The following is a 26,355-nucleotide window of genomic DNA, read 5'->3' as shown; positions in this document are numbered from 1 at the left end:
CAACTGTACTAGAGAACACTTGTTCAGGTGGTGGACATTAGGGTGTCATTGTACAGAAAATGAGGGCCCCTGTGCTTGAGGCAGATGAAAGAGACAGAGTCGTACACAAGATCACCACCGTGAGGTGGGAAACCCAGCAGAAGGGATCCTCAAGATGGTGGTACAATGAAGACACAGGAGAGATCATGAGGAATCAGTGGCCTATCAGGAGGAGTCACACACTGGTATCACAGCCACAGTGACGGGCTATCTCCTCCCCATAGGTGAATACCAACCTGGAAAACCCATGGGAGAGAAAATGGTGCATCACATTAGAGTAAAAGGTGAGGTGAGAAACTACGAATGTTATCATCATCTCCTAGAACCAGGCCACAAGACGGGCACATGTTGTGACAAGAGGTAGCAGACAGCCCCACGGTGATCACACTCACATCCCATGATCATGAGGAGGAGGAGTGGCGCTCATGTGAAGAATATTATCTGGTTAACCAGGTTAAAAAGCTGATGGAGCAATGATGGAAAACAGGTCGGCCACCATGCAAGGGTGATGACAACACAGAACAGAATCTCAGAGACGGTCCCCAGCAGAGCACACCAGTAGGTACAGCAGGAAGAGAGCTGAAGTAGTTGCTTTAAGAAGGATGGGAAACCTGAGGACAAATTCAGACATGGTGCTATAGTTCTGACCCTAAATGGCTGCTGTATCTGGTGAGATAAGGAAGAAAATGAAGGGACAGAAGTGAAAATTCAAAGGCAATTTAAGAGCTCTGTACTATTAAACCACTTGCTGAACTTTCCTAGGTCACTGTCCTCGTCTATAAAGCATACAAAATAGTTCTTTCATTGTCATGAAGGGAGGAAAAGGGCAATAAATAAGGAAAGAACTGTGTATAATCCAATGAGGTTCAAAAGCTCCAAGTTGGAAACCTTGTGGAATCAAACCTGACTCTGAAGTCTATCAGAGAACAAGACACAAACATTTAAATGACTAACTTGAGCTACATAACTGAGCAGAGCTACTGAACCCTTGGCCCTGGAACAAGGCCTGCCCATACTCATAACCCCTGTAGTCTCAGAAGGGTACTGTCCCAAGTATAACCCAAAGGAAGGGTCACCTGATGCACAGAATCACCTGCAATATGAAGAAGACTGTTGCCGACACGAGGAAGAAATACCCCCCTTCAGAAGAGCACATTTATGAGCTGCACAGAAAGTCTTTTGACCACATCCCCTACTCAGTCTCTGAAGATGACTCACGCACAAGTGCTGAGCAAATATTACATAGCACATGAATGCACCGAGCTCTAATCTGCCTTTCCAGGTTATAAGGGAAACCAATATGGCAATTACGGAAGTGAGAAACACCTGGACCAGGGTCTCTGAAGGTTAGCACCAGTGACATATGGAGCTGAATGATCCTTTCAGGTGGGCACGCACACCATTTAGCAGCATCCTTGGCATTAACTCACTAGATAAATTCCCTTAATCTCCAAATGTAATGAGAACAAGAAATGTTTAGAGAATTACTGTGGAGTGAGAATCACCAAGTTAGAAGCTAAAACGGGCACCTAAGCTGGGTAAACACAAGGGGTGGGGGTAGGAGGAGAAGAAACCAAAGACTTCCTCAGAGAGCCTCCCACACTGGAAGATTCTGGCTTTTTCTCCCTTCTCTGCAATGCTGCACCCCAACACCAGACACTGAATAGCTCCTGTTCCCCCTCTTCCTGGACTGCATTTCCAAGAAAGAGCCAGTTAGAGAAGGCCTACGCGGCTCCCTGCTTGATGCTTTCATGGTGCATGCCCACGCTGTGCAGGAACCAGACCAAGGGGTACTTTGAACTAAAGCTCTGTCCTGTGTCTGCTGTGTCCTTCCCCACAGGACATTCTGATGGGCCTCTGCAGGAGGCCAAATTGGATTGGGGTGCCTTCAATCTCCACTCCCTTTCCCAGCCCATAACAAAGGCTTCCTGCAGCATCTCTGCACAGAAAGGCCTTGGCTTGAGGAGCTCCCTGCAGTCTCACATGGTCAAGGTGGGGTCGGAGGGAGGACAGGAGCTGGGGGAGCCAAGAGTGTGAAGTCAGGCCTTTGCCTTGCAGTAAAGGCAGTTGGTAGGCTTTCCAGAAGGGGACAATTTAGATCTGGTTATGAAAGAGTGGTTTCTCTTAAATGTCGGTGCTCAGTGTCTTCTGGTCAAGTTGGAGGAAGTTCCAGTTCTCATGAGTGACCCAGGCACCTCCTATTACACTGTTTTGTGCTCCAGGCCAAGCTCTTTGGGTCTGTCATGGCAGAGGCAGCACTAAAGGTGTCCAAAAGAGCTTCAGAGTCTTTCACCCATTTTCTCAATGACAGCAGCACATGGTTTTTCCTTCTATCCACATTTATTTTCTCATTAAATGGTCACTTGGTTTGATAGTTTTCCATCTCTAAGACAAAAAACTAAAATAAACAACTGGAAGGAGGGAAAGTTGAGTTTGGCTCAGTTTCAGGGAAGTCAGTCCTGACATTTGGCTCTGTCATTTCAGCCCCTGATAACAGAACACAGCATGGCAGGGAGTTTCTCACCTCATGGTGGCTCAAAACCAAAAAGTGAGGAAGAGGCTTGTGTTCCAACATCTCCCACATCTCAGATGTCCAGTTTCTCCAAGGAGGCCCCACCTCTTAAGAGAACTGCCACCTCCAAATAGAACCACTAGCTTGTGTTGGGTGTGGTGGTGCACACCTGTAATTCCAATGGTTCAGAGGCTGAGGCTGGAGGATCACAAGTTCAAAGTCAGCCTCAGCAACTTAGCGGGAGGCACTAAGCAACTTAGTGAGATCCTGTCTCTAGATTAAAAAAAAGGGGGGTGGGGGCTGGAGATGTTACTCAGTGTTAAGTTAAGCACCTCTGGGTTCAATCTGTGGTACCAAAAAAAAAAAAAGAACTAAAAACGTTAATTTTGGTAGTCAATAATTACAAATTTATTCTTTCTCTTTTCTGCTAAATAATTCTAATCCATCTCTGAGCAAACAGATGACTTTGTCAACAAGGAGGTCAAATGCAATGAAATGTGAAATAAAGCAGCATACAGATATTAGAAAAAAAGGTAAGAAACAATATCTATTTTTGGTGGTCTTTGATTTCTTCTGATTTTTGTTTCTTTCTTGGTACTGGTAAAAATATCTTACACACCAATTATGATTTGTAGTCCAAATCTAACTAACTGAATTTGCAAAGCCTTTCAGCTAAGAATTATTTTTACAGAACATCTGTAATTAGTGTGACAGAAATTCTTAACTTTTAATTCCCAGTTAACTGAATTATTATTCCATCTATAAAGAATTTTCTTATTTTTATTAGATCTGTATCCCAAAATATATATTATCACTACATTTTGAATTTTGTGAAAATAAAAAATCAAAAAGTTTTTGTGAAAATACAAAATCAAAAGAAAATGTTAATCTATAAGAAAGTGTTTCTAAAAAAAAAAAACACAGAACCCCAGTACCAAAAAAAACAAAAACAAAAAAACTCTAAAACCACCTTACTTTTCAGTAGCCTTTTAACCACAATTATTTAAAAATTGCATAAAAGTTAGGCCTATGGCACATTTGAAACACAGTTTAATTCACCTATGGATCCACAACATGGTTCAAGTTCAAAGGACAAAAACTCATTTGACTGAAAGACAACTACATATATAAACTCTCATGCTATTGCCTAAATGAAACTTGCAGAGATATGTTTCTCAACATTTATTTTTAAGAATATAAATTAGAAATCTAGACTGTAGAGATCTACTTTCAGAATGAGCCACTTATGAACACAATATATTTATAAGTTTTAGTATGTTTCCTACAGTGAATTCTCTAGAGAATGCTAAACAAATTATATCAAGCTCTTCATATTAATTACATTTATAGGGTTCCACTACCTGAGAAATTTTCACAGGACATTGAAATTATTAAAACTGAAAAGATCTTGTATTTTTCACGGAGTTTGATCCTGTGTATATGTAGGCCAACTTAATCTTTTTGCATTTCTCTTCTATTCTAGGCTTCTCTCCATACTGTATCTATGTACATATATATATATATATATAGAACCAAGATAACTAGAGGCATTCCCATATGATTTACATTAATACAAGTTCTCTGCAATGTGCATTCTAAAGTCTGCTAGAAAGCTTATGTAATAACAAAGTCTTCCCACGTACTTTATTCAGGGTTATTCTCCAGCGTGAGTTCCTCCATGTCTGTGAAAGGAAATGGAACGACTGCCTGCCTTCCCACAATGCGTCCACACACAAGGTTTCTCTCAAACATGGAGTTCATTCATGGGTTTCAATATAATGGAAAGAATGCAAGCCTTTTCCACATTGCTTACATGTATAGTGTTTGTCTCCTGTGTGAATTCTTTCATGTATTCCAAGATAATGGAAGAACTAATAGTGTTTCCACACTCATTTTATATACACATAGAGTTTATCTCTATTTTGTGTTCTTTATGTCTAAGAACATGACTGCAGTGACTGTATTTTCCCCTACGTTGTTTATACACATAGGGTTTCTCATCAGGGTGTCTTTTTGTTTGTGAAAGGAAATGAAATATCTACCATTTCCCACTCTCCTTACATATAGGGTTTTGCTCCAACGTGAATTCTTTCATGCTTTTTAAGGGAACTGTAATAACCAAAGGCAGTTCCACATTTTTTACACATATACCGTTTCTCTCCAGTGTGAGCTTTTTCATGTATTCGAATGTAACTGGAAGAATTAAAGGTTTTCCCACATTCCTTACATACATAGGGTTTCTCACCAGTGTGAGTTCTTTCATGTATTTTAAGGGTACTTGAATCACTCAAGGCCTTCCCACACTGCCTACATATATAGGGTTTCTCTCCACTGTGAGTTCTTTCATGCCTGTAAAAGGACCTAGTATGGGTGAAAGCCTTCCCACAATCCTTACATACATAGGGTTTCTCTCCAGTGTGAGTTCTTTCATGTATTGTAAGGGAACTTGAATCACTTAAGGCTTTCCCACATTGCTTACATATGTAAGGTTTCTCTCCAGTGTGAGTTCTTTCATGTCTGTGAACAGACCTGGAACGAGTAAAGGCTTTCCCACAATCCTTGCATACATAGGGTTTCTCTCCAGTGTGAATTCTTTCATGTATTTGAAGGGAACTGGGAAGACTGAAGACTCTTCCACATTGTCTACATTCATGATATCTGCCCTCAATGTGAGTTCCTTCAAATTCCTCAAAGAACTGGGGAGAACTGAAGGCTTTTCCACATTCATTATATTTATATGGGTTCTCCCCATACTCTGGATAATCATATGGTTTCTGTTCAATGTGAGCTCTGAGGGGCACATTTACAGATGAATGACCAACGAGGACTTCTCCACACACCGGGCTTTCACTTGATTTTACTCCAGGAGGAATTATCTTGTTTTCAAGACAATCAGGTTTACAGCTGACGCTTTCTCCACACTGATTACTTTCTTTATGTTCACAGCATCTCCCTTCCTCTTGACTTCTGGAAGAAATGAGAAGCACATTACTAAGATTTTCCTTCTTCATGACTTACCAGAAGCACTCTTTTATGCCCTGTAAGAATTTTTTAATATGAATGGACTGAATACTCTACTGGATGGTTTGAACACCGATATTATCAAAGTAGTTGTATTATTATGGAGTATCTTAATACTGTTTTCAAGAAAAGTGTTTTGGCAAACACTGAATGTCTATATCACCTTTAAATGCAATCAAGTATTCCTTATGGAAAATCCTGTGGATCAAAAATGTTTGGATCTTCAAATATTTTCATGTACATAGTAAGATATCTTGAGGATGGGTCACAATGGAACACAAAGTTCACTTTTGTATCACAGCACCTAAACAGCCTTAAGGTAATTTCACATGATATGTTTAAATAATTTTAGGCATGTTATAAAGCTTGTGCACAATGAACCCCCAAGAACATGTCATATCAGGCATCATGTTGGAACATTTTGGATTTTAAATTTCCAGATTACAGACCTCAATGCATGTTGGGAGAAAATTTTGTGAGACAAAATCAATTTGAAGCTGGGCTTATTAGTATCATTTGCTTATTTTTAAAACTTCTTGTCACTCCCAGATTCCTGAGGGACACTGATTTCTCCTTTCGGTGCTCATTACCTTATTTCTCTTCTGGGATTCTGGTGCACATCTTCAGTGGTCTGATCTCCTCTTTCTTTTTCTAAAATATAGACCCAGAAAAATCAGTATCCATTTTTTAAACACTAATGAACAATTATTTGATTCTAGCTAGGTTGATAGCATAATTTGACCAAACCTATACATTCACCCAAATGTTCTTTTTCATATTCCATATAATGGAGAACTAATGAGCAAGAAAACACTTGTTCTGTGAATGACTAAGGAGGGAACAGTGTCACACTTACTTATAGAGGCCAGGTTCTTGAAGGTATCCCACATCACATCTCTGTAGAGCTGCTTCTGGGAAGGATCCAACAAAGTCCACTCTCCCAGGGTGAAGGTCACAACAACATCCTCAAAGGTCACTGAATCCTAAAAAAACATCCCATATTATTTCCAAGAGGAAGGGTAAGACTTCATACTGGAGATTGCAGTTCACTTCATAAAGAGTTGACATGAGGCTGAGTTCATTCCATGTTTGGTCACCACACTCTTCTTCTCCATCCACAGTCACATCCTCACTCAACAATTCTGAGGCTGACCTACAACTATGTGTTAACAGCAGAACAGGAACACACATTAGCCTCCCGGCTCACCCCAACTTCTTTGGTAAACCTGATCTGTACCTCTCATAACAAAGTCCTACCACTTGGTGTGCACAAGAGAGTTAACACAAGCTTTCCCAAGACTGCAAGTTCTTAGAAATGCTTAAGAACAAAGTCCAACCTTTATCAGTATCTAGGAATTGCTACTACTATCAATCTCAACAGTGCAACTGTAAAGAGGGTTTAAGTGTACCCAAACAGTATATGCCAATGATCTTAGAATGGGGTATGTATCACCAACACACATCAGTAAAATTGAATAATTCCCCAAACACACCTTTGACAAGATGTCAAAAACTACTTTCCCCACTAGTAGGTGTAATAAATGCTTAAAATGTATAATGATTAAAATCATTGGAACTAGAAAGTGATAGTTTGCCTAATATTGATAAAAGCCTTTTAAACTATGCTATTCAGCACCCTTTACTACTTTTTAACGTTTAGGGGGGTAGTACTATGTACTGAACACACAGGAACTCTACCACTAACCAACATCACCATCCCTTTCTTCAAATTTTTTTGGGGGACAAGATCTTGCTAAGGTACCGAGGATGTCTTCCAACTTATAATCCCCTTGCCTCAGCCTCCAAAGCAACTGGGCTTAGAGACGTGCACAACCAGTCCCAGCAGGACACTAGGCTTATTATGTAGTGAGCCAGTTTTTTGTTTGTGTGTCCATTAAATACTGTTTTCCTTACTTAAAATGTAATTGCATAATGTTTTTCAGGGTACAATACAATGATCTTAACTATAGTCAACAGAATGTAATTACAATTAAGTGTTCTAAAACAAAACACTAGATATATAAAGTAATATATCTGTCAAAGATCTCAATTTAGCCACTTGACAAGGTATACATGTTTGAAAGCATTGTTTCAAATTATAATTGTACGCAATCTTTTTTCAATAAAAAAGTGTAAATATTTGAAAAATAAGATCAATATAAAGATGAAGACTAAATAAATTTATCTAGAATGATACACCATTCTAGCATTGATATAAGAAACCATCTAGAAGATATAGAGACTAATTAAGCTGTATCTGATAACAAAATAATAAAGAGCAAGGGATTAAATGTAAAGCAGTCCATTGTCCAAGAAAACACAACAATCTTTAATATGTATTCCCCTAAAAAATGCATCAAGGGGCTGGGGATGTGGTTCAAGCGGTAGCGCGCTCGCCTGGCATGTGTGCGGCCCGGGTTCGATCCTCAGCACCACATACAAAGATGTTGTGTCTGCCGAAAACTAAAAAATAAATATTAAAAAAAAAATACATCAAACAACATGAGACAAAAGCATGGAACTGAAAGGAAAATCATAGATCAACCATGTCTTGAGATTCAACACAAACATGTCTGGAGAGTTCAACAGTAATTGACAAATTAAGAAGACAGAAAATTACTAATGGTATATTTGAAATCAACAGCATGATTTCTGTAGTCACTGGATATGGCAGAATGCTTTATCTAATAATGGCCAAGCACACATTCTTTTCATTATTTTTTCCAGTGCTAGGGATCAAACCCAAGTGCCGCGACTCCGGAGAGGAGCAATGGGAGATTGGAAGAAATAAGAGTCAACACTGGCAGATCTTGAAGATAAAACATCTGGGGTCGGACTGAGCACTGTTCTCTGATGGAAAAGCAGGTCTAAACAATTACAGCAGCAATCTTTATTATATGTCTCTAAATTAGATTAAAGACTAAGCAAGCATTATTCTTTGTATTCATGAAAGTTACAGAGTTAGCCACAGTATGCAGCTATTTCCTCAGTTACATTCTTCAGTTGCAAATGTGCAATGTTAGGAGCATTGTGCAGCTCTCAAGAAAGCCCATTGTTTAAAGTTACTAATTCAACGGCAGATTCAGGAATTTTATAAACAATTCCCATGCTCATCAATTTTATCACTTGTATGAAATCTATCAATTCCTAGAAAGAAGCAATCTACAAAAACTCTCACAGAAAGCCAGGCATGGTGGCGCAAGCCTGTAATCCCAGTAGCTTGGGAGGCTGACACAGGAGGATCGTGAGTTCAAAGGGAATCTCAGCAACAGCGAGGCACTAAGCAACTCAGTGAGACCCTGTCTCTAAATAAAATACAAAATAGGGATGAGGATGTGCCCCTGAATTCAATCCCCAGTACAAAACAAAAACAAAAAACATCAATGTAAATAAAACTATATGTAGTCAAGAAATTAAAACAATAATAGGAAGGACCAGGCTCACATGGTCTCACTGCTTTGTTTTGACTAATATTTAATGAAAATCATCTACAATCTTTTCCCAGTAATAGAAGCAGAGGTAATACTTAATATCTATGCCATGATATTCATATTGCCATATCAAAACTAGAGATGTTAGAAAAAAAAAAAAAAAAAACCCACAAACATCTCTTATAAATAAAGATGAAAAAATCCTCACCGAATATCAATTACATCCTTCAATTCATAAGCAGAATTATATGCCAAAACTAAGTGGGATCTATTATAAACATAAAAGAACTTAAAAATCCATTAATGTAATCAGCCACCTCAAAAACCTAAAGGACAAAATTCCAAAAATAGATGAAGAGAAACAAAGGGCAAGAAATAAAAATAAAAGGCCTAGAGCTGGGATTGGACATGCTTGCCTCTAATCACAGCTACCCAAGAAGTTGGGGCAAGTTCAAGGCCATACTGAATAACTAAGCCTGTCTCAAAATGAAATTTAAAAACAAAGGCTGGAGTCAGGTGTGGCGGACCACGCCTGAAATCCCAGCTATTTGGGAGGCTGATGCAGGAGGATCAAGAAGCCAGCCTGAGCAACTCTGTGAGACCTTGCTGCAAAATAAAAAAGGTTTGGGGATGCAGCTCAGTGCTAAAGCAACTGTCTAGAATACACAAGGCCCAGGTTCAATTCTGTTATGTCATTAGAAAGAATTCAGACATTGCCTAATATGGACTCATGATAAATAAGGAAAGACACTCCTACTGCCCAGGAACTTTCAAGGATTTTAGATGTCTGTATCAGAATGTGGGACAAAAACAAAATTATTTTTTATTCTACACACCCAAATAAACTCTCAAATTCATAAATATCTTTCTCCAAGGTTTCTTTCCATCAGACTGCCCCACAAAGACTTTCTCAATCAGCACGAATTACATTCTGATTAGACCAACTCTCTGGATGCAAAAGCAAACACCTGAAGATGATAAATTTTACCCAAACACTGTAATCATGGTAAACGGTGGCGATTAAAGAATCCCTATCTCATATTTCCTTGTTGTGTTGGAAAAACAGTGCAAAGAGACACTGTTCTCATTACACCAAAATGATGTCCTTTACCATTTTTGAATCTACAAGGTCAAAACACACTTTCCAAAAATCCCACTTTTTGCCTCAAAAAATGATTAATTGAAATGATCAGTAGAAACAAAACAGTTAACTGAAATTTCCTTATATTTCTCTTCTTCTTCAAGACCTCTGAACTTTGAGTCAGCCTGAACCAGAACACAATCCCTACATTACTGTCATCCTAAGAAGGGGCTGACCTCAGGGGCATACTATCTCACATCTAGGATCTGATGTTGCCACCCTCCACACCCCGACCTCTCCTCCATTGCCTAGTCCTTCAGATGCTTCCAGACCTCAACAGTTGAGGCTTTCCTCCTATTGCAACACTCCTTTCAAATGATGGCATGTCCTACCTCAACCAGCATTTTATTTTTAAAAAAGAATGTCTAGAGACAGTCCAGGGAAAATAACGATTACATCACAGAGGGCAACACCCTTCACTCCCACCAACCAATGTGCATGTGGATCCTCCTTACCAATGAGTTTGGCAATCTTTGTCAGCCCCAAGAAGCACGGGGCTGAGGGGACAGGTCGCGTATTTGAGACCCTGCTTCCCAAGCATTTAGAAGATGTGAGGAAAGCAGGACTACCTTGAGGAGAAAGGAGGTTCTGGGGACACCACATACAAATCCTTCCAAACTCGAACCCCACATACGAGTGGGAGTCTCCCCGTGACCTTCCCACGGTCACCGCAGCGTACGGGGAGACGCGGGGCTGCGGACGCCGAGCTGCTCGGACAAGACTCCAGGCCTCAGCGGCGGTGAGTGGACGGGATGAGACGCCGCCGTCCCTAGGCGGCCCAGCCCCACCGCGCTGGCTGGAGGGGAAGGAGCGGAGCAGGCCGCTGCAGACTCGGGGCGGCGGCCGGGAGGCCTGGGTCACCCCAGCTGCCTCCGGTCGTTTCCAAGGAGACCCTGCTCCCCTCCGGCAGACACCCGCCCTACAACACTCACCATTTTGTGATGGCCGGCTCCCGCGTCCTCCCTAAGCAGCCCACCCGGCCGGAATCTGCGGACGTAACGGAGCCGCAGCCGTTCCAGGACCCGGGGCCTCCTCCGACTCCTAACCCAAGATACCGACTATGGCGGCTCCAGAAAGTAAGATCGCGAGAAGTATGGGTCGCCGCCTCTCCCAAACCGTGCTTCTGATTGGACAGTTCACAAAACCCCGCCCACATAACTCTGATCGACTAGTGGATCCGCCCCCGAGCCCTGAGTGACAAGAGAAGGATCCACTACCTGGCTGAATCCCAAATGATGGACTCAAGCCACAGCCCTTCCCAGCCCGCGGTTCTCCCAAGGCCTGGTCCTTACCTATCCTAAGGGAGTCTTGCATTTAAGCAGAACTTGATCCTGGCTATTCAGAAGTGGCACTGACTTTACTCTGGGCTCTTCCTCTACTCTCTGGAAATGGGGTAACAAGTGCATGCGCTCAGGCAGCTTCAGAGTGTCCCATGGGGACACCGTCACCTCAGAGAAGGAAGTCAACTCAGACTAATGCAGGACGCACACTGTCCGAGCTCAGAAGTTTGGGATGAGGCAGTTACCATCGTGGCCAAGGTGGTGTGTCATGCCTTTTCTGACAATCCATCCATTTTCATCCAAGAAAATAAAAACATGAAACAAAGGATTTATTCAGTTATTCTTTATTCATTTCATGAAGTAGCTGGAGTTCTATGGTAGTATTTTACAAAGGAATCAAGCTGGAAGAAAAGCAAATATTTGAATTGGTTCAAAAGGACAGCCCGCCTCATTCAGGCTCACAAGGGAAACTGCACATTCAGAAGGTGAAACATATGCCCAAGCTTGAGGTCCAGAATGAAGGCAGAAATGGAGCCCAAGAATGGATCAATCCCTGGTGCTGAGGCACACCTAAGAATTTCATCTGGGAGTTCACTATACCCTTCTGTCCCTTCATCGCCGTGGGGAAACTCTTCTTCCTTCAAAGACTTAATATTCACTAGAGGGACACCCTTACCTGGAGTCACCTTAACATTCAGATCTCAAGAAATCAGATCTCTTTAAAGTTCACAAATAATTTCTCCAGGAGGATACTAAAGTGTCTTTCTCTAAACCTGACCTTCCCACATTTCCTTCATGTACACAAGTTATACATAGATTCCAGTAAATGTATGCATACCCAAACCTAAATACTGTCTAGAAAACAGCCCCAAGGAAACCAGAGGAACAACCTCAGAAAGAACAAAAGCCCCAAATTCCATCTGCATGTGGGTCTTCTGCTTTTCAGGCTCTGCCACCTCTCACTGTCATCCTTCCCATTGCAGTTGTTCTCACCAGCTGGAGATCACCTACAGGAAGGGGCTGCTTCCCATTAAGCACCCTGGGGAAGTTCACTGCCCTCTGGGGAAGTTCACTGCCCTCTTTTTCCAGGCTCAAGACCAGCCTCAGCTTAGAAGCACTGGCCTCTTCTCCCCACTGCAGGTTATTCACCAGCTTCACTTCAACATTAATGAGTTAAATGAGAAAGAGATGCCAAATGCAATTTTGTGAATAGGAAACATTCTGTCTTGACTATTTATAGACTAGAAAAATCCTGAGACATCCTGGCTTTCAAAAGCAGGAATTATGATTCCTTTGAGAACGAAAAGCTATCAAGTGATTGTTTTCATGTGAACAATCCTATATGGAAAATGCTAATGGATGTAAACTCTCCCCTTTATCGTCTGCTTCAGAGGACCCCTAATGATCACAGTTATGGTTGTCCCCAGGTACTCTGTGCCTAGGTGTTAACATGTTCTGTTTACTCTTTCAAAATTGTCTCTTTATTTCATCTTTACCACTATGGATCCATCCAGTCATTTTTAGAATAAATCCTAGGCATTTTAGAATACTTCTCCCATTCAAAAACTCAAAGAGACCCAAAGATGAATCCCCTGGGTCTCTCTCACATGCTTCCTCATAAATGACTCTTTTGAAACGGTCTTACAGAATAGATGGTGGTATTCTGAGTGAGTAGTAGGGACATTTTCTTTGCTGCTATTCTCCATAACCTTTCACCACATGATCACTGAAGACACACACTATTGGGTCTTAGTCTGGAGATTCTGACCCACAGACTTCTAAGTCTCTTGGAATCTCTGGAATGAAAAGACTGTTTTTTTTTTTTTGTGCTGATAAGATCACTGGTACTGGAGACTTCTATGTAGTTTCAGGATTGGGAATGGTCTGGTACCCAGAAAAACCAAGTTATGCTTAAAGGGTAGACTTAAAAAATTATTTTCAGGGCTGGAGTTGAGGTTCAGCAGTAGAACGCTCTCCTCGCACATGCGAGAGCCTGGGTTTGATCCTCAGCACCACATAAAAAATAAATAAGTGAAATAAGGGTATTGTGTCCAACTACAACTAAAAAATATTTTTTAAAAATTACTTTCATTTGTAATTGACAAAAGGATGGTAAAGTTGAACTTAGCCCCTGGAGCTCTGGGCAAAGGTGTAGGGTTAGAGATGGGTTAGAAATGGAGAAAATTATGAAGGTCCAATGAGCTAATCAATCATGTAAATCAATTAGAAACATACATAAAAATCCCTGAAATGGGGCATGGGGTAAACCTAGGTTGTTTAATACACAGAGGTGCTGACAGGCTGGAACCTCCGGACTGGAAATGAAAAATCTACACAGTGTCTGCCAACAGGAATCTTCTCATATTGCTCATGCTTAAAGCCAACTGACTGGTAGAAACACTGTGTTAAACTGGCAGTGTGTATTCTAGCTGATGGAGGCCTCCCCTGCAACCCAGCAATCACCTCCTTGATGCAGAACTAAAATAACTAATAAAGATGATCTGCTAAGGATATGCATTAGATGTTAATGAAAACGCCATATGGGAATCAACTCAAATATCCATGAATGTTCCCCCAATAGAATATCAGACCACTTATGCAGAAATGAGATTTTCAACTGTGCTGAGAAAAAAAAAAAAAAAAAACTTTTCAAATGGCTTTCATAGTCTCATGATACTGTGCTCCCACCTGTCTGCCTTATGTCTCAGAACCCCCTCAGCTCCTTCCAACTGGGCTCAGTAAACACATCATCATCTCCACATGTGCCATGCTTCTTCTTCTTTTTTTTTTTTTAATATTTATTTTTCAGTTCTCGGAGGACACAACGTCTTTTCTTTGTATGTGGTGCTGAGGATCGAACCCGGGCCGCACGCATGCCAGGTGAGCGTGCTACCGCTTGAGCCACATCCCCAGCCCCATGTGCCATGCTTCTGTCTCATACTTTTGTACTTGCTATTCCTTATACCTGGAAAAGCCTCACACCTGCCCGCCTCACCTGAATCGCAATTAAACATGCTGCAGGTCTCACTTTACACATCACCACCTCCAGATGCCTCTAAAATCCCCTGACTGGGTCTCTGAACAACATGTTACTCCTATAGTCACCTGGGCCTCCCTTATCACATAACTGGCCATTATGTCATCCATGTACAGGAGAGCTTCCCAAATGAACATGAAAATCTGGGGGGAGAATACCTTTTTTCCTATTTTGGGAGTACCAGGGGATTGAACCCAGAGGTGCTTTACACTGAGCCACAACCCAGGCCTTTTTATATTTTATTTTGAGACAGGGTCTCACTAAGTGGCCTAGGGCCTTGCTAAGTTGCTGAGGCTGGCCTCCAATTTGCGATTCTCCTTTCTCAGCCTCTCAAGTCACTGGGATTATAGCTGTGCCACTGTGCCCAGCATCTTGGTTCTTAATTACTACTGACTCTTAGCACCTAGAATGTTTCCATTTCAAATGAACATGAAACAAGAATTTGTTGACTCCAGGGGAAATAAAAGAGGCCAAGATGTTGTATCAACTTAGAAGTTATGGGTGGGTACTAACTTGAATGCATGTTTGGAGAAAGTTTTCTGAGATCAAATCCATTTGAAGCTGGGGTTATTTGTCTCATTTTTTTCTCCCAATTTCCTGTTACTCCAAGATTCTTCATTTTATTTTATTTTTTGGTACTGGGAATTGAACCCAAAAATGCTTTACTACTGTGCTACATCCCCGGTCCTTTTTATTTTTTCTTTTGAGGCAGAGTCTTGCTAAGTCACTGAAGCTGGCTTCAAACTTGTGATCTTCCTGCCTAAGCCTTCCAAATTGCCGGGATTATAGGCATGTGCCACCACACCCCTCTCTTCTCCAAGATTCTTGAGGGACATTGCTTTCTCCTTTAAGTTACCTTAGATTTCTCCTTGAATTTTTTTTATTTTTTTTTTCGGGGGGTATGGGGGATTGAACTCAGGGACACTCGACCACTGAGCCACACTCCCAGCCCTATTTTGTATTTTACTTAGAGACAGGGTCTCACTGAGATGCTTAGCACCTCACTTTTGCTGAGGCTGGCTTTGAACTCGTGATCCTCCTGCCTCAGCCTCCCAAGCCGCTAGGATGACAGGCGTGTGCCACCGTGTCCAGTTCTCCTTGGAATTTTTGTACACATCTTCAATGCTTTGATATTCCCTTTTTCTTCCCCAAATGTAGACCCAGAAAATGAATATGAATTATTACAACATTATAGAAAAATTACTATATTGTAGCTAAATTCATGGCATAAACGTGATCATGCCTGACATCTTTACCCAAATGTTCCCTTTCCATATTCAATATACTGGAGTAGCCCTGATGAGAAAGAACACGTGTCTGATTGACAAAAGGAATCATACCATCCTCGCCTATAGAACCCATATTCCTGAGACAAGTCTTATTGTCTCATTGAATGTTTGCAATATTCTGACCCACTAACCAGAGGAAGCTTGTAAAACATACAATTTAACAACTCTTGTCATAACTTGTTCCTTAGGGAATCCAGTGCATGCTCTGTGATTGCACTGAGACAGTATTTTGAAGCTTGTACATGATGTTTTATAGATCACTATTAATTCAATACTAAATAATATTCATTAAGAGCAATTCATATGGGGGATGCATAGGGAAGAGTGAAGGAACTCTGGATTGTGCAGAGGGGAGTAGGGGGAAGGGTAGGGCTGTGGGAATGGGAAGGATGGTAGAATGAGATGGATATTATTACTATATATATGTATATATATTATAAATATATATATACATATATAGTAATAATATCCATTATTATTTATATATTATAAATATATATACATTATATATATATATATATTTATATATAATATATATATTTATTTACTTATTTACACTACTGGTGTGATTCTACACCAGGTACAACCAGAGAAATGAGAAATTGTGCTCCATTTGTGTACAATGTGTCAAAATGCATTATACTGTCATGAATAACCAATTAGAACAAATTAAAAAAAAAAACAACAGAAGGGAAACCAGAAGAATAGAATAAGGGGATCAGGAGGAGGGAGGAGAGGGAAAGGGGAGGTATTGGGGATTGAAATTGTTCAAACTATGCTGTCTTATTGTATGCACATATGAATATATTATAACAAATCCCACTGTTATAAATGTTTATAAAGCACCAGTAACAGGCTGGGGTTGTGGCTCAGCGGTAGAGCGCTCGCCTAGCACGTGCAAGGCCCTGGGTTCGATTCTCGGCACCACATAAAAATAAGTAAAAAAAAAAAAAAAAAAGGAAATACATGAGACCATGGTTCTCAANAAAAAAAAAAAAAAAAAAAAAAAAAGGTATTGTGTCCAACTACAACTAAAAAATAAATATTTAAAAAAATAATAATGCACCAATAAGAAGGAAAAAAATTTAAAAAGAGCAATTCACTATAGCAAAGGAAAAATATTATGGATGTTATTGGACAATGAAATAAGGGGAACAAAGACACATAATCTTAGAAAAGGCTCAATATCACCAAGATGTGTCCTTTCACATATATCAGTAAAACTCTACAATTCCCAAAACACCTGTGACTAATCAACAGAAACTACTTTCCCCAAACTGGTAAGTATAATAACTACCCACCAATGCTTAAAATCCTAGCAACTATAAAGTAATAGCTTGCCTAATATCCAAATACATATGCCTACTGAAAGACTTTTTTTAAAAATTTTTTATATACTTGTAGATGTACAGCATGCCTTTATTTATTTATTTATTTATTTATTTTTCACGTGGTGCTGAGGATCGAACCCAGTGCCTCACTTATGCTAGGCAAGTGCTCTGCCACTGAGCTATAGCCCTAACCCCTGAAAGACTTTTTAAAAATATTTTATTGGTGCATTACAATTATACATAATAATAGAATTTATTGTGATATGTGTACATACATATACCATAATTTGATCAATTTCATTTCCCAATTTTCATTTCTCATTTCACACCCCTTCTCCCCTCCTGATGCCCTTCCTCAACTTTATTGTCCATTCTATTTTCATGAGGTTCAATAAGACTTTTAAATTACAGTACTGATCACACTCACGTATACATGCATTTTTATTTATTTATTTTTAGCTGCACTGAGTATTAATCTAAGGTGTACTATGCCACTGAAGTACAGTCCTAGCCCTTAAAAAATTATTTTTAAAAATCTGGGGGGGCTGGGGATGATGCTCAGTGGTAGAGTGTGTTCCCAGCACGTGGGAGACCCTGGGTTCGATCCTCTGTACCACATAAAAATAAATAAAATAAAGGTATTGTGTCCAACTACAACTAAAAAACAAAATATTAAAAAAAAAATTGGGGGCAAAGTTTGGCTAAATTGCCCAGTGTGGCTTTGAACTTGAGATTCTCTTGCCTCAACCTCCAGAGGAACTGAGATTACAGGCATGTACAATGCCCAATGCCCAGCAGGACACTCTCCTACTAGAACAGAGATTAACGATAGATGGTGGGTAAGGAAAAGAGTCTTCAGTGGACCACCTGTGGATGAAACAGTGACTCCCATAGAGCAGGAACCACAACTCCTCAATTCATTAGGAAGGGACCAACTGTTTACTTGGAAACAAGTATCTTATTCCCATCTAGTCAGCCAAATTATAAATTGGGATGGGGAACATGATCCTTTCTTCATAAGAAAAATAAGCCAAAAAATGGACTTAAATTTTAATATATGAAAATTAAGAAAGGCAAAAGAAAAAAAAAAAAAAAAAGCAAACACTTTCGATCATGTAATATAAAAGGAGGAGGGGAGGTGGCGGTTGTGGCCGGTGCTGTGTGAGCGAGGGGGAGCAGGACGTGGCCTCCGCTGGGGCCGCCCCTGGGCTGTGACCATGACAGGGAGGTGGACAGCGACGCTGACAAAGGGGTTCATCATAATGCACTGGAACGAAAACGCAGGGACCACGTCAGACAGCTTTGCCATCCGCGGGACTCGGTCCTCACTTCAAGGAGAGGGAGGCATCGCGGGCCCCCATCCTAGAGGAAGCGGCGGGGGGGACACATATACACCTATGAAGGGAAACCACACGCACCAGCGGGACGTCGTGACCTCAGGCGGCACAAGGCTCCTCGGCAGCAGCAGGAGGAGCACTGGAGAGGAGGAGAGGTCGGGCCCCTCTGCAGAACCCCCTCCCCAGGCAGCAGCTCTACACCGAGGCCAAGGGCAGCTCCCGCGCGGCCTTGGCTGGATGGGGGCTTGGACTCTGCAGCTGTGAGTGGAGCCCCAAAGCATCAAGAAGCTCCCCAGGGCCATCCTCCTGGGTCCAGCTTTAGACTCCTAGAACCACTTAAAACAGAGTCTCCAATTCTTAATTTTATGGAGAAGCTCTTGGAAAACAACTTCCCTTCCCCTTCCCCTTCCCCATTTCCACTATACCTTAAACACAAGTATTCCCTCGGGATTCCCGGTCTCCGCCAGGCATTTTTAAAACCCAAACACCCCAACTTGGCAGCCTTTTCCCTGGAGGACAGACGGACCTGCCCACCCCAGCAGCTCTCCAGCCTGGTGGGCCACATGCCTGGAGGACGCCTGCCTCCTCCAGCCTCTCCTCTCTGTCCCCGGCCTCTGCTGGACAGACTTTGAGAATCTGAACTGCTCCGCTTTGTGGAGTACTCAAAATTGTCCCTTCGCCTTTCTTTTCTTTTTTAAAAATTAATATTTTTTTTAGTTTTATTTTTTAAATTATTTTTTTAAATATATATATTTTTTTAGTTGAGGGTTGGACACAATACCTTTATTTTTTTATTTTTATGTGGTGCTGAGGCTCGAATCCAGCACCTTGAACGTGCTAGGCCAGTACTCTACCGCTGAGCCACAACCCCAGCCCCAGCCCCTTCTCTTTTCTAAGGTTTTTTTTTTTTTTCCCTAAAAAGCTATTTATTATACTTTAGGAAAGACCAGACCCTTGAAGAAGCCTGTGATACAAAAGGAAAATGGGGACAGACTTACAACTCCTTGGCCTGGTCCCACTCCTCCTCCTCTCAGCCAGCTGTGGAAGCCTGCAGTGCCAGCGTTTTGGAGGGCCACATGACACTTGTGGTATATATGGGAGATGGCAGCAGTGAAGTGGCAGCCACCAGGGAGTGGTAGGGGGCATTTAATCGGGGGTGGGGCATGAAGGGTGTATACTCTGAAATCTTTAGTCTGTGTTTGATTCCATTCATGGAATCAAATAAGAAAGCATATTGGGGCTGGGGTTGTGGTTCAGCGGTAGAGCGCTTGCCTCACGTGTGGAATACTGGGTTCGATCCTCAGCACCACTACATAAATAAAATAAAGGTATTGTGTCCTTCTACAACTAAAAAGTTTTTTTTTTAAACAGCATATTGTAGGGACTGGGGCTGTGGCTCAGTGGTAACAGCGCTCACCTAGGGTGGGTGAGGTCCTGGGTTTGATCCTCAGCACCACATAAAAATAACTAAAAATAAAAATAAAGGCATGTGTCCACTTAAAAAAATATATTGTGCGTAATGCCAAGGAATTGTCTTGCAAGTTAAAGCTCCCCCTTTACTATAGTACTATAAATCAAAACTTTATTGTACGCCTGTAATCCTGGCTATCTGGGAGGCTGAGGCAGGAGGATTGTAAATTCAAGCCCAGTCTAGACATCTTAGTGCAACTCTGCCGCAAGATAGAAAATAAGAAGGGCTGGGGATATAGCTCTGTGGTACAGTACCCCTGGGTTCAATTGCTAGTAACACACACACACAAACACACACACACACACACACACACAATTAATGCACAGACTAAACATGATTGAATACATGTCTTTTAAAAATGACCCAAATGTACAGATCTCAAGGTAAAATACTATAAAAATCCACAGACATAGTAGAGGAAATTGCCAAATAAAATTAAGAGTTGAAGACCATAATAAGCAAAGAGTTACACATGAAGAAGCTTAATGGATACATTCCACTGCCACTTCCTGTAATTTGAACTTCACCTTAATGTACAGAACCCCTGATTTTTCCCTAATGTCTAGAGGATGTATTGTGCATTTCCACCTCAACAAGATCGTTCTTATTTTTTGAGCCCTCCTGGTTTCCAGTCTAAAGTTCATCCCAAATCCACTATCACCTCTTATCTAACACTGAAAAAAAGTAATTACTTTAAAACTGATCACACCCTGATGTTGAGCTTAAATGTGAACCACAGTGGTCACTTTGGCAGCACATATACTAAAATTGGAAAGATACAGAGAAGATTGGCATGGCCCCTGCACAAGGATGACACGCAAATTCGTGAAGTGTTCCATATTAAAAAAAAAAAAAAAATGTGAACCACAGCTCCTTGACTTTTTCATAGCACCACCTCCTCTACATTCTCAAAGAATATTACACATGTCTCCACGACTTTCTACCCTAACGCTGATTTCATCTTTTCCACTGAAGTAGAAGACAAGTTTGGCATGAGCCCTGGAGCCAGGAACCTGGGGGTATGAGGCCCTGTTCCACTATTCAAGCAAATTGCTCCACTTTTTTTCAACTGTTACGTGGAGAGGAGGATAACCATAACTAGTCCATCGGACTCTGGTGACGAATAAATGAGTTAATATAGGAAGCGTTTAGAAGAATGCTGGCTAGGGATCATTCGGTAAGCAGCATCTGCTGTTAAATAATTATTGGATCTATGTCTTCATGGAATAGCTATTCTGTGGCTGTTAAAGAAGAAATACGTAATGAAAGGAGGTAACTCTCAGATATTTGACCTGCACAACCCTGGGAACTGGCAAAGCGAGGCATCTTATTCATGTTCAGAAATAAAAAAAAAAAAGAAGAGCTCAGAAGTTGGCTCTATTATGCACACTCAGGTGGAAGCCGGGGGTCCGGGCCTCCTCCTGCCCTGCTCAATGGAGTTTGCCTGAGCCATGGCCAATGGGAGAGGCCCAGGTGGGCCACCACAGCCCAAACCACTCACCAAACCACTTACCAAGCGCCACCAGTGGTCCTGCCCACGCCTGGCCATGCTTGAGTTCCTTTGTGCTATTTATGACAACACTGAAGAGGAACCTTGAAATAGCCTGACACAGTGACCACGGGACCTGAGGAGGAAACGGTCTGCCCCCACCTCAGGAATGAGTGTGTGTGAGACAAGGGAAGGGAGGGCAAGGAGAGCACCCCAAATGCTTCCGTTTGGAATTCCTTTAATACTCACTGAAGGTTCCAGGGGAGAGAAACTAAAGGGAAATTGTTTAGTGAAAAATCACACAGAGTAAAGATAGGAAAAGTAGCCAAAGGTTCACAGGACAGTAGTCACCTGTGGGACAAGACAGGGATGACTACCTGAGATTCTAATGACCACCACAGTTATGAATATTTTTTGGGGGGCATTACTGGGATTAAACCCAGGGGCACTCTACCACGGAGCAACATCCCCAGTCACCCCCCTCCTTTTTTTGAGACCAGGTCTTGCTAAATTGCTGTGACTGGTGTCAAACTTGAGACCCTCCTGTCTAGCCACCAGAGTCACTGGGATTACAGGCATGTACCATCATACCCAGTACCCAAGTTATGAATCTTGACAGAGGTTCCCGAGATACTTAAATTGTTATTATTATTCTTACCAAACTTTTAATTTATTCTTTCGAGAATATACTTCATGATGAAAAACTTTAAAAAAATTTTGGAAAGAACATACTAATATTTGTTTTGTTTTTCTTCCTTGTGACATAGCAATTTGAGTCACAATTCACTGGCTGGGTGACAATAAACAGATTCCTATAGATTGCAAAATGAGATCCCCTTACGTCCAGTAAGCAGTGGTCTCCATGCATGCTGGCCATCAGCAGGAGAACAGGTTAGCAAGTCATGACAAATAAAAACAGACCCAGAAAATGGTCAACATGTAAAATCCTGCATATAGTGCAAACTGCTTTGGTCACCTTCAAAGGACTGTTTCTGATGTTGAATACTGGTAAGTGTACAGCATACAAAAAACTGAGAAGACATGCAAAAATCATCACTCACATAATCATAACTCACATAAAGATCATAACTCACATAAAACAAATAACTCACATAAAGATCAGAGAGGGAAGAGCAGGTCTCTCAAGCTGTTATCAGGGATCTTGAGAAAGCAAGAAAAGGACCCAAGCCCGAGGGTATACAAAGATTAACAGGCAATCTATGGTGAAAATTCACTCCTACTTCCATAGGCAGAGGATTGGGTGGTTTCAATCTCTGGCTAGCTCCAAAGGAGGGAGCCCAGGTTTTTGGTCACATTACCCTGATGGGTGGCACAAAAGGAAGGAGCATTGAGGGTTAAAGAGTGTCACTGAATATCAAGAATGGGAAGAGGGGTAGGGCTGTGGGGCTGTGGGGATGGGAAGGATAGTAGAATGAGACAGACATTATTACCTGATATACATGTATGATTACACTACTGATGAGACTCTACAGCCAGGGGAATGAGAAGTTGTGCTCCATTTGTGTACATTGTGTCAAAATGCATTCTACTGTCATGCATAACTAATAAGAATAAATTTTTTTAAATCAGATTTTAAAAGTCAAGCTATGACACACATATTCCACAACACAAAAATTAGACATTATGAGTAGCAAAAATAACACAAACATTGCTTATGAATGAAGACGAAAAAACATTCAATGATAGTAATTTCAATGAATAAACAGAATAATCCACCAAAATCAAGCACTAATTATCCTAAGTATGAAACAATGATAAAACATTTAAAAGTGCTTAACAACAAACTCTTAAGATAAAAACAAGAGATGCAAAGAAACACAAGGCAAGAAAGAATAAGATACTGAGCCAGACATGGTATCACAGAACTGTAATATCAGTTACTGAGGAGGCTGAGGCAGAGGATGGCAAATTGAAGGCCAGCCTGGGTAACTTAGACCCTATCTCAGAATACAAATTTTAAAAATGGCTGGGGTGTGCATACACAAGGGCCATGGTTCAATTCCCAGTATTGTAAACAAGATATTGAAATTAAAAAGAAACAAAAAAGGTCTTTGTTCACAAACAAGATTACTGTTTTCTTTAAAAAAAAAAAATTCCAAAGACCCCTGTGTGGTGACCCACATCTGTAAACCTTGGGAGGGTGAGGCAGGAGGATCACAAATCCAAGGACAGTCTTGGCAGCTTAGCAAGACCCTGTCTCAAAAACAGCTCAGGGTGTAGCTTCCTGGTAAAGCACCTCTGAGTTCAATCCCTATTCCCTAAAAAAAAAAAAAAAAAAAAAAAAAAAAAAAAAAAANTGAGTTCAATCCCTATTCCCTAAAAAAAAAAAAAAAAAAAGAAACAAAGAAAAACTTCATGGATTTAATAGGGGATTATAGCAAGGTAGTACAATAGGTAACTATGTAAGAAATCCATCATTTTTCTATATAGCAACTATAAAAAATTCAATTTCAATTTCAAAAATACACTTATACAGCACAAGGAGAAAGATAAACTATTTCACATACATGAAAAACTGCATAAGAAAAATGCTTCCTACCAGGGGCGATCAATACAGAACCATACAGAGTAGATGTTTATTGCTAGATGGGCAAGAAGAATAAATAAATTAGACCCTTCTAAGTGTTGGCAAGTCACACAATAAAATACGCATCCAAGAAGTCACAAGATAAATTCATAAACCTATTAAGATTTCCGACCACATATGAATTTGTCCACCATCTACACACTAGTAAAATCTTTCCCATTCTGTTGGAAAATTTATCATGTATTAGCCCTTGGAGATAAAACCAGGCACACGGTCAGCACCCCCGTTCCCAAACATTTAGAAAATTCAGGGTAAGCAGGACCACCCCGAGGGGAAGGGAAGGACTGGGGACCCCGCGCTCCCAGCTCTTCCAAGCTCGAACCAAGACGCACACAGTCACCCCACAGCTCGGGGAGGAGCAGGGCTGCGGGCTGAGCTGCCCGGAGAAGCTGTCCTTGCAGGACAGAACAGGACGCCTCAGTCCCGGATGCAGGCCCAGCACCACCCTGCGGACCGACCGAAGGGCCTTCAGACTGGCCCCCCACCCTGCAGAGCCAAGGCTCCGCCCACAGCCGCTCCCCGCGGGCTCCGAGCAGACCCTCTCCTAGTCGGGGGTGCCCCACCTCCAACTCTCACCACGTCACGGCTCCCGGGGTCTCCCATTGTCCTCGCAGTTAGTGGACGTCACAGAGCAGCCGAGACTCGCAAGGCAGCACAGCAGGGGACCTAGTCCCGAGGCTACAGAAACAGGATCGCGAAAGGGACAGGCGAGCAGCCGCATCCCCGCCCAGCTGCGCTCCTGATTGGACAGTGCATACATCACTCCTATGCCTCTGATTGGCTAGTGATCCGGGACCCGCCCCCTGAGTCCTGAGCGACGGCAAAAAACATCCATTATCTGCCCGAATGGAGCCACATCCCTTCCCCGCCCAGGCCTGGACCTGACCTGTCCTTAGGGAAAATTGCATTTCAGCAGAATCTGATACTGTTTTTTCAAAACTGACACTTTCTTCTCACTGTACCCAGTGGGCTCTTCCTGTTCCTTCCCCCTGAAAATGGGGTGACAAGTGTGACGTTTCAGAGCATAGCCCCATGAAGACAACCCCCCACGTGAGAGAAGGCTATCTGCCCACACCTGGACACATGGAATAGAAGGAAGGGCCTTGTGTTACCAGAAGCCAGAAATTTGTGAATTGTCAAGCTTTTCTTGCACCTTTTTTTTTTTCTTTCTCAATCTGTTAATTTTCACCCAAGAAAAGAATAACATGCCAACAAGGAAATATAATTCTTTACTCATGGAGAGACTGAAGTTATATGGCAGCAATATTCTACAAAGAAATCAAGTTGGAAGAAAGCAAACGTTTGAACTCCTTCAGACAGGCTGCCCGCCTCAACCAAGCTCACACGGAAAAACACACGTTCAGAAGGTTAAACATATTCCCAAAATGGAGGCCCAAAGTGACTACTGAGATAGAGCCCCAGAGCGGATCACTCCCTGGCACTGAGGAAGGGAAACTGACAGATTTAAATCTGAGAACTCACCATGTCCTGCTGTCCTCTCCTCACAGTGTGAAAACTCTCCCACCTTCAGACAGACACGCTCACCTGGAGTCACTTTAACATTCTGAACTACAGAAACTGTCAACTTCACACACCCTTTCTCTAAGCCCGATACTCACACATTTCCTTCATGTATGTGTTATTGGTTGAATCCAGCAGATTTATGGAGGCCATAAGGAAAACCTATCTAGGGGCTGGGGATATAGCTCAGTTGGTAGAGTGCTTGCCTCACATGCTCAAGGTCCTGGGTTCAAGCCCCAGCACCACCAAAAAAGAAAAAAAAAGAAACCCTGTCTAGAAAACAGCTCCAAGAAAACCAGAGCGACAACCCCAGAAGGGACAAAATCCCTGAAGACCATCTGCATGCAGATGTACTTTCCAGTACTTTCCAACTTCCATCATCTCCCCCCTCCTCAAGTTGTTCTCACCAGCTGGAGGATCCTACAGGGGAGGGCAAAGTCCCAGGGAAACTTCAGGACCCTTCCTTTGCAGGCCAAGACTGTCCTCAGCTTGGACTCAGGAGTGGCCTGTTTCCCACTGCAGATTATCACCTGCTTCAAACCAAGCTTTCCCAAGCCCCTGACTATGCATAGCTCCTGTAGACACCTGTACCTTCCTTTTCACACCTCTGACCACTCTGTCATCCCTGGATACAGGAGAGCTTCCCAAACTGCACCATGAGAAGCTTAGTCACTGCTGATTCTCAGCACATGGAATATTTCTGTATCAAATAACCACGAAACACCCATTTGTTCACCCCATGAGGATGTAAAAGAGGACAAGACGCTGTGAGAACTTAGAGTAAGGGAGTGTGAAACTGACAAGGTTCATGGAAGAGGAGGCATTCAAGCTTTGGGATTTTGAAGGAC

At 41.8% G+C, this 26,355-nt stretch overlaps 1 protein-coding gene and 1 non-coding gene across 2 annotated transcripts; one reads left to right on the top strand and one right to left on the bottom strand.

Annotated features, from left to right (window-relative positions):
* Positions 1–3,592: 3,592 nt before the first annotated feature.
* LOC107145309 (zinc finger protein 709-like) lies at positions 3,593–24,703 on the bottom strand. The gene is given in 5 exon segments (XM_015489197.2): positions 3,593–4,614; positions 4,616–5,518; positions 6,163–6,223; positions 6,429–6,555; positions 24,563–24,703. Coding segments are annotated over 5 exon segments (1,143 nt in total). The 5' UTR covers positions 24,590–24,703; the 3' UTR covers positions 3,593–4,589.
* Positions 20,628–20,734, top strand: LOC125613833. Its single transcript, XR_007344431.1, has one exon. It is a non-coding gene; the product is annotated as a U6 spliceosomal RNA (small nuclear RNA).
* Positions 24,704–26,355: the final 1,652 nt, after the last annotated feature.

Source organism: Marmota marmota, unplaced genomic scaffold (assembly GCF_001458135.2).
Source record: "Marmota marmota marmota unplaced genomic scaffold, marMar, whole genome shotgun sequence".
NCBI lineage: Eukaryota > Metazoa > Chordata > Mammalia > Rodentia > Sciuridae > Marmota > Marmota marmota.
This window is presented reverse-complemented; position numbering and strand designations above follow the sequence as displayed.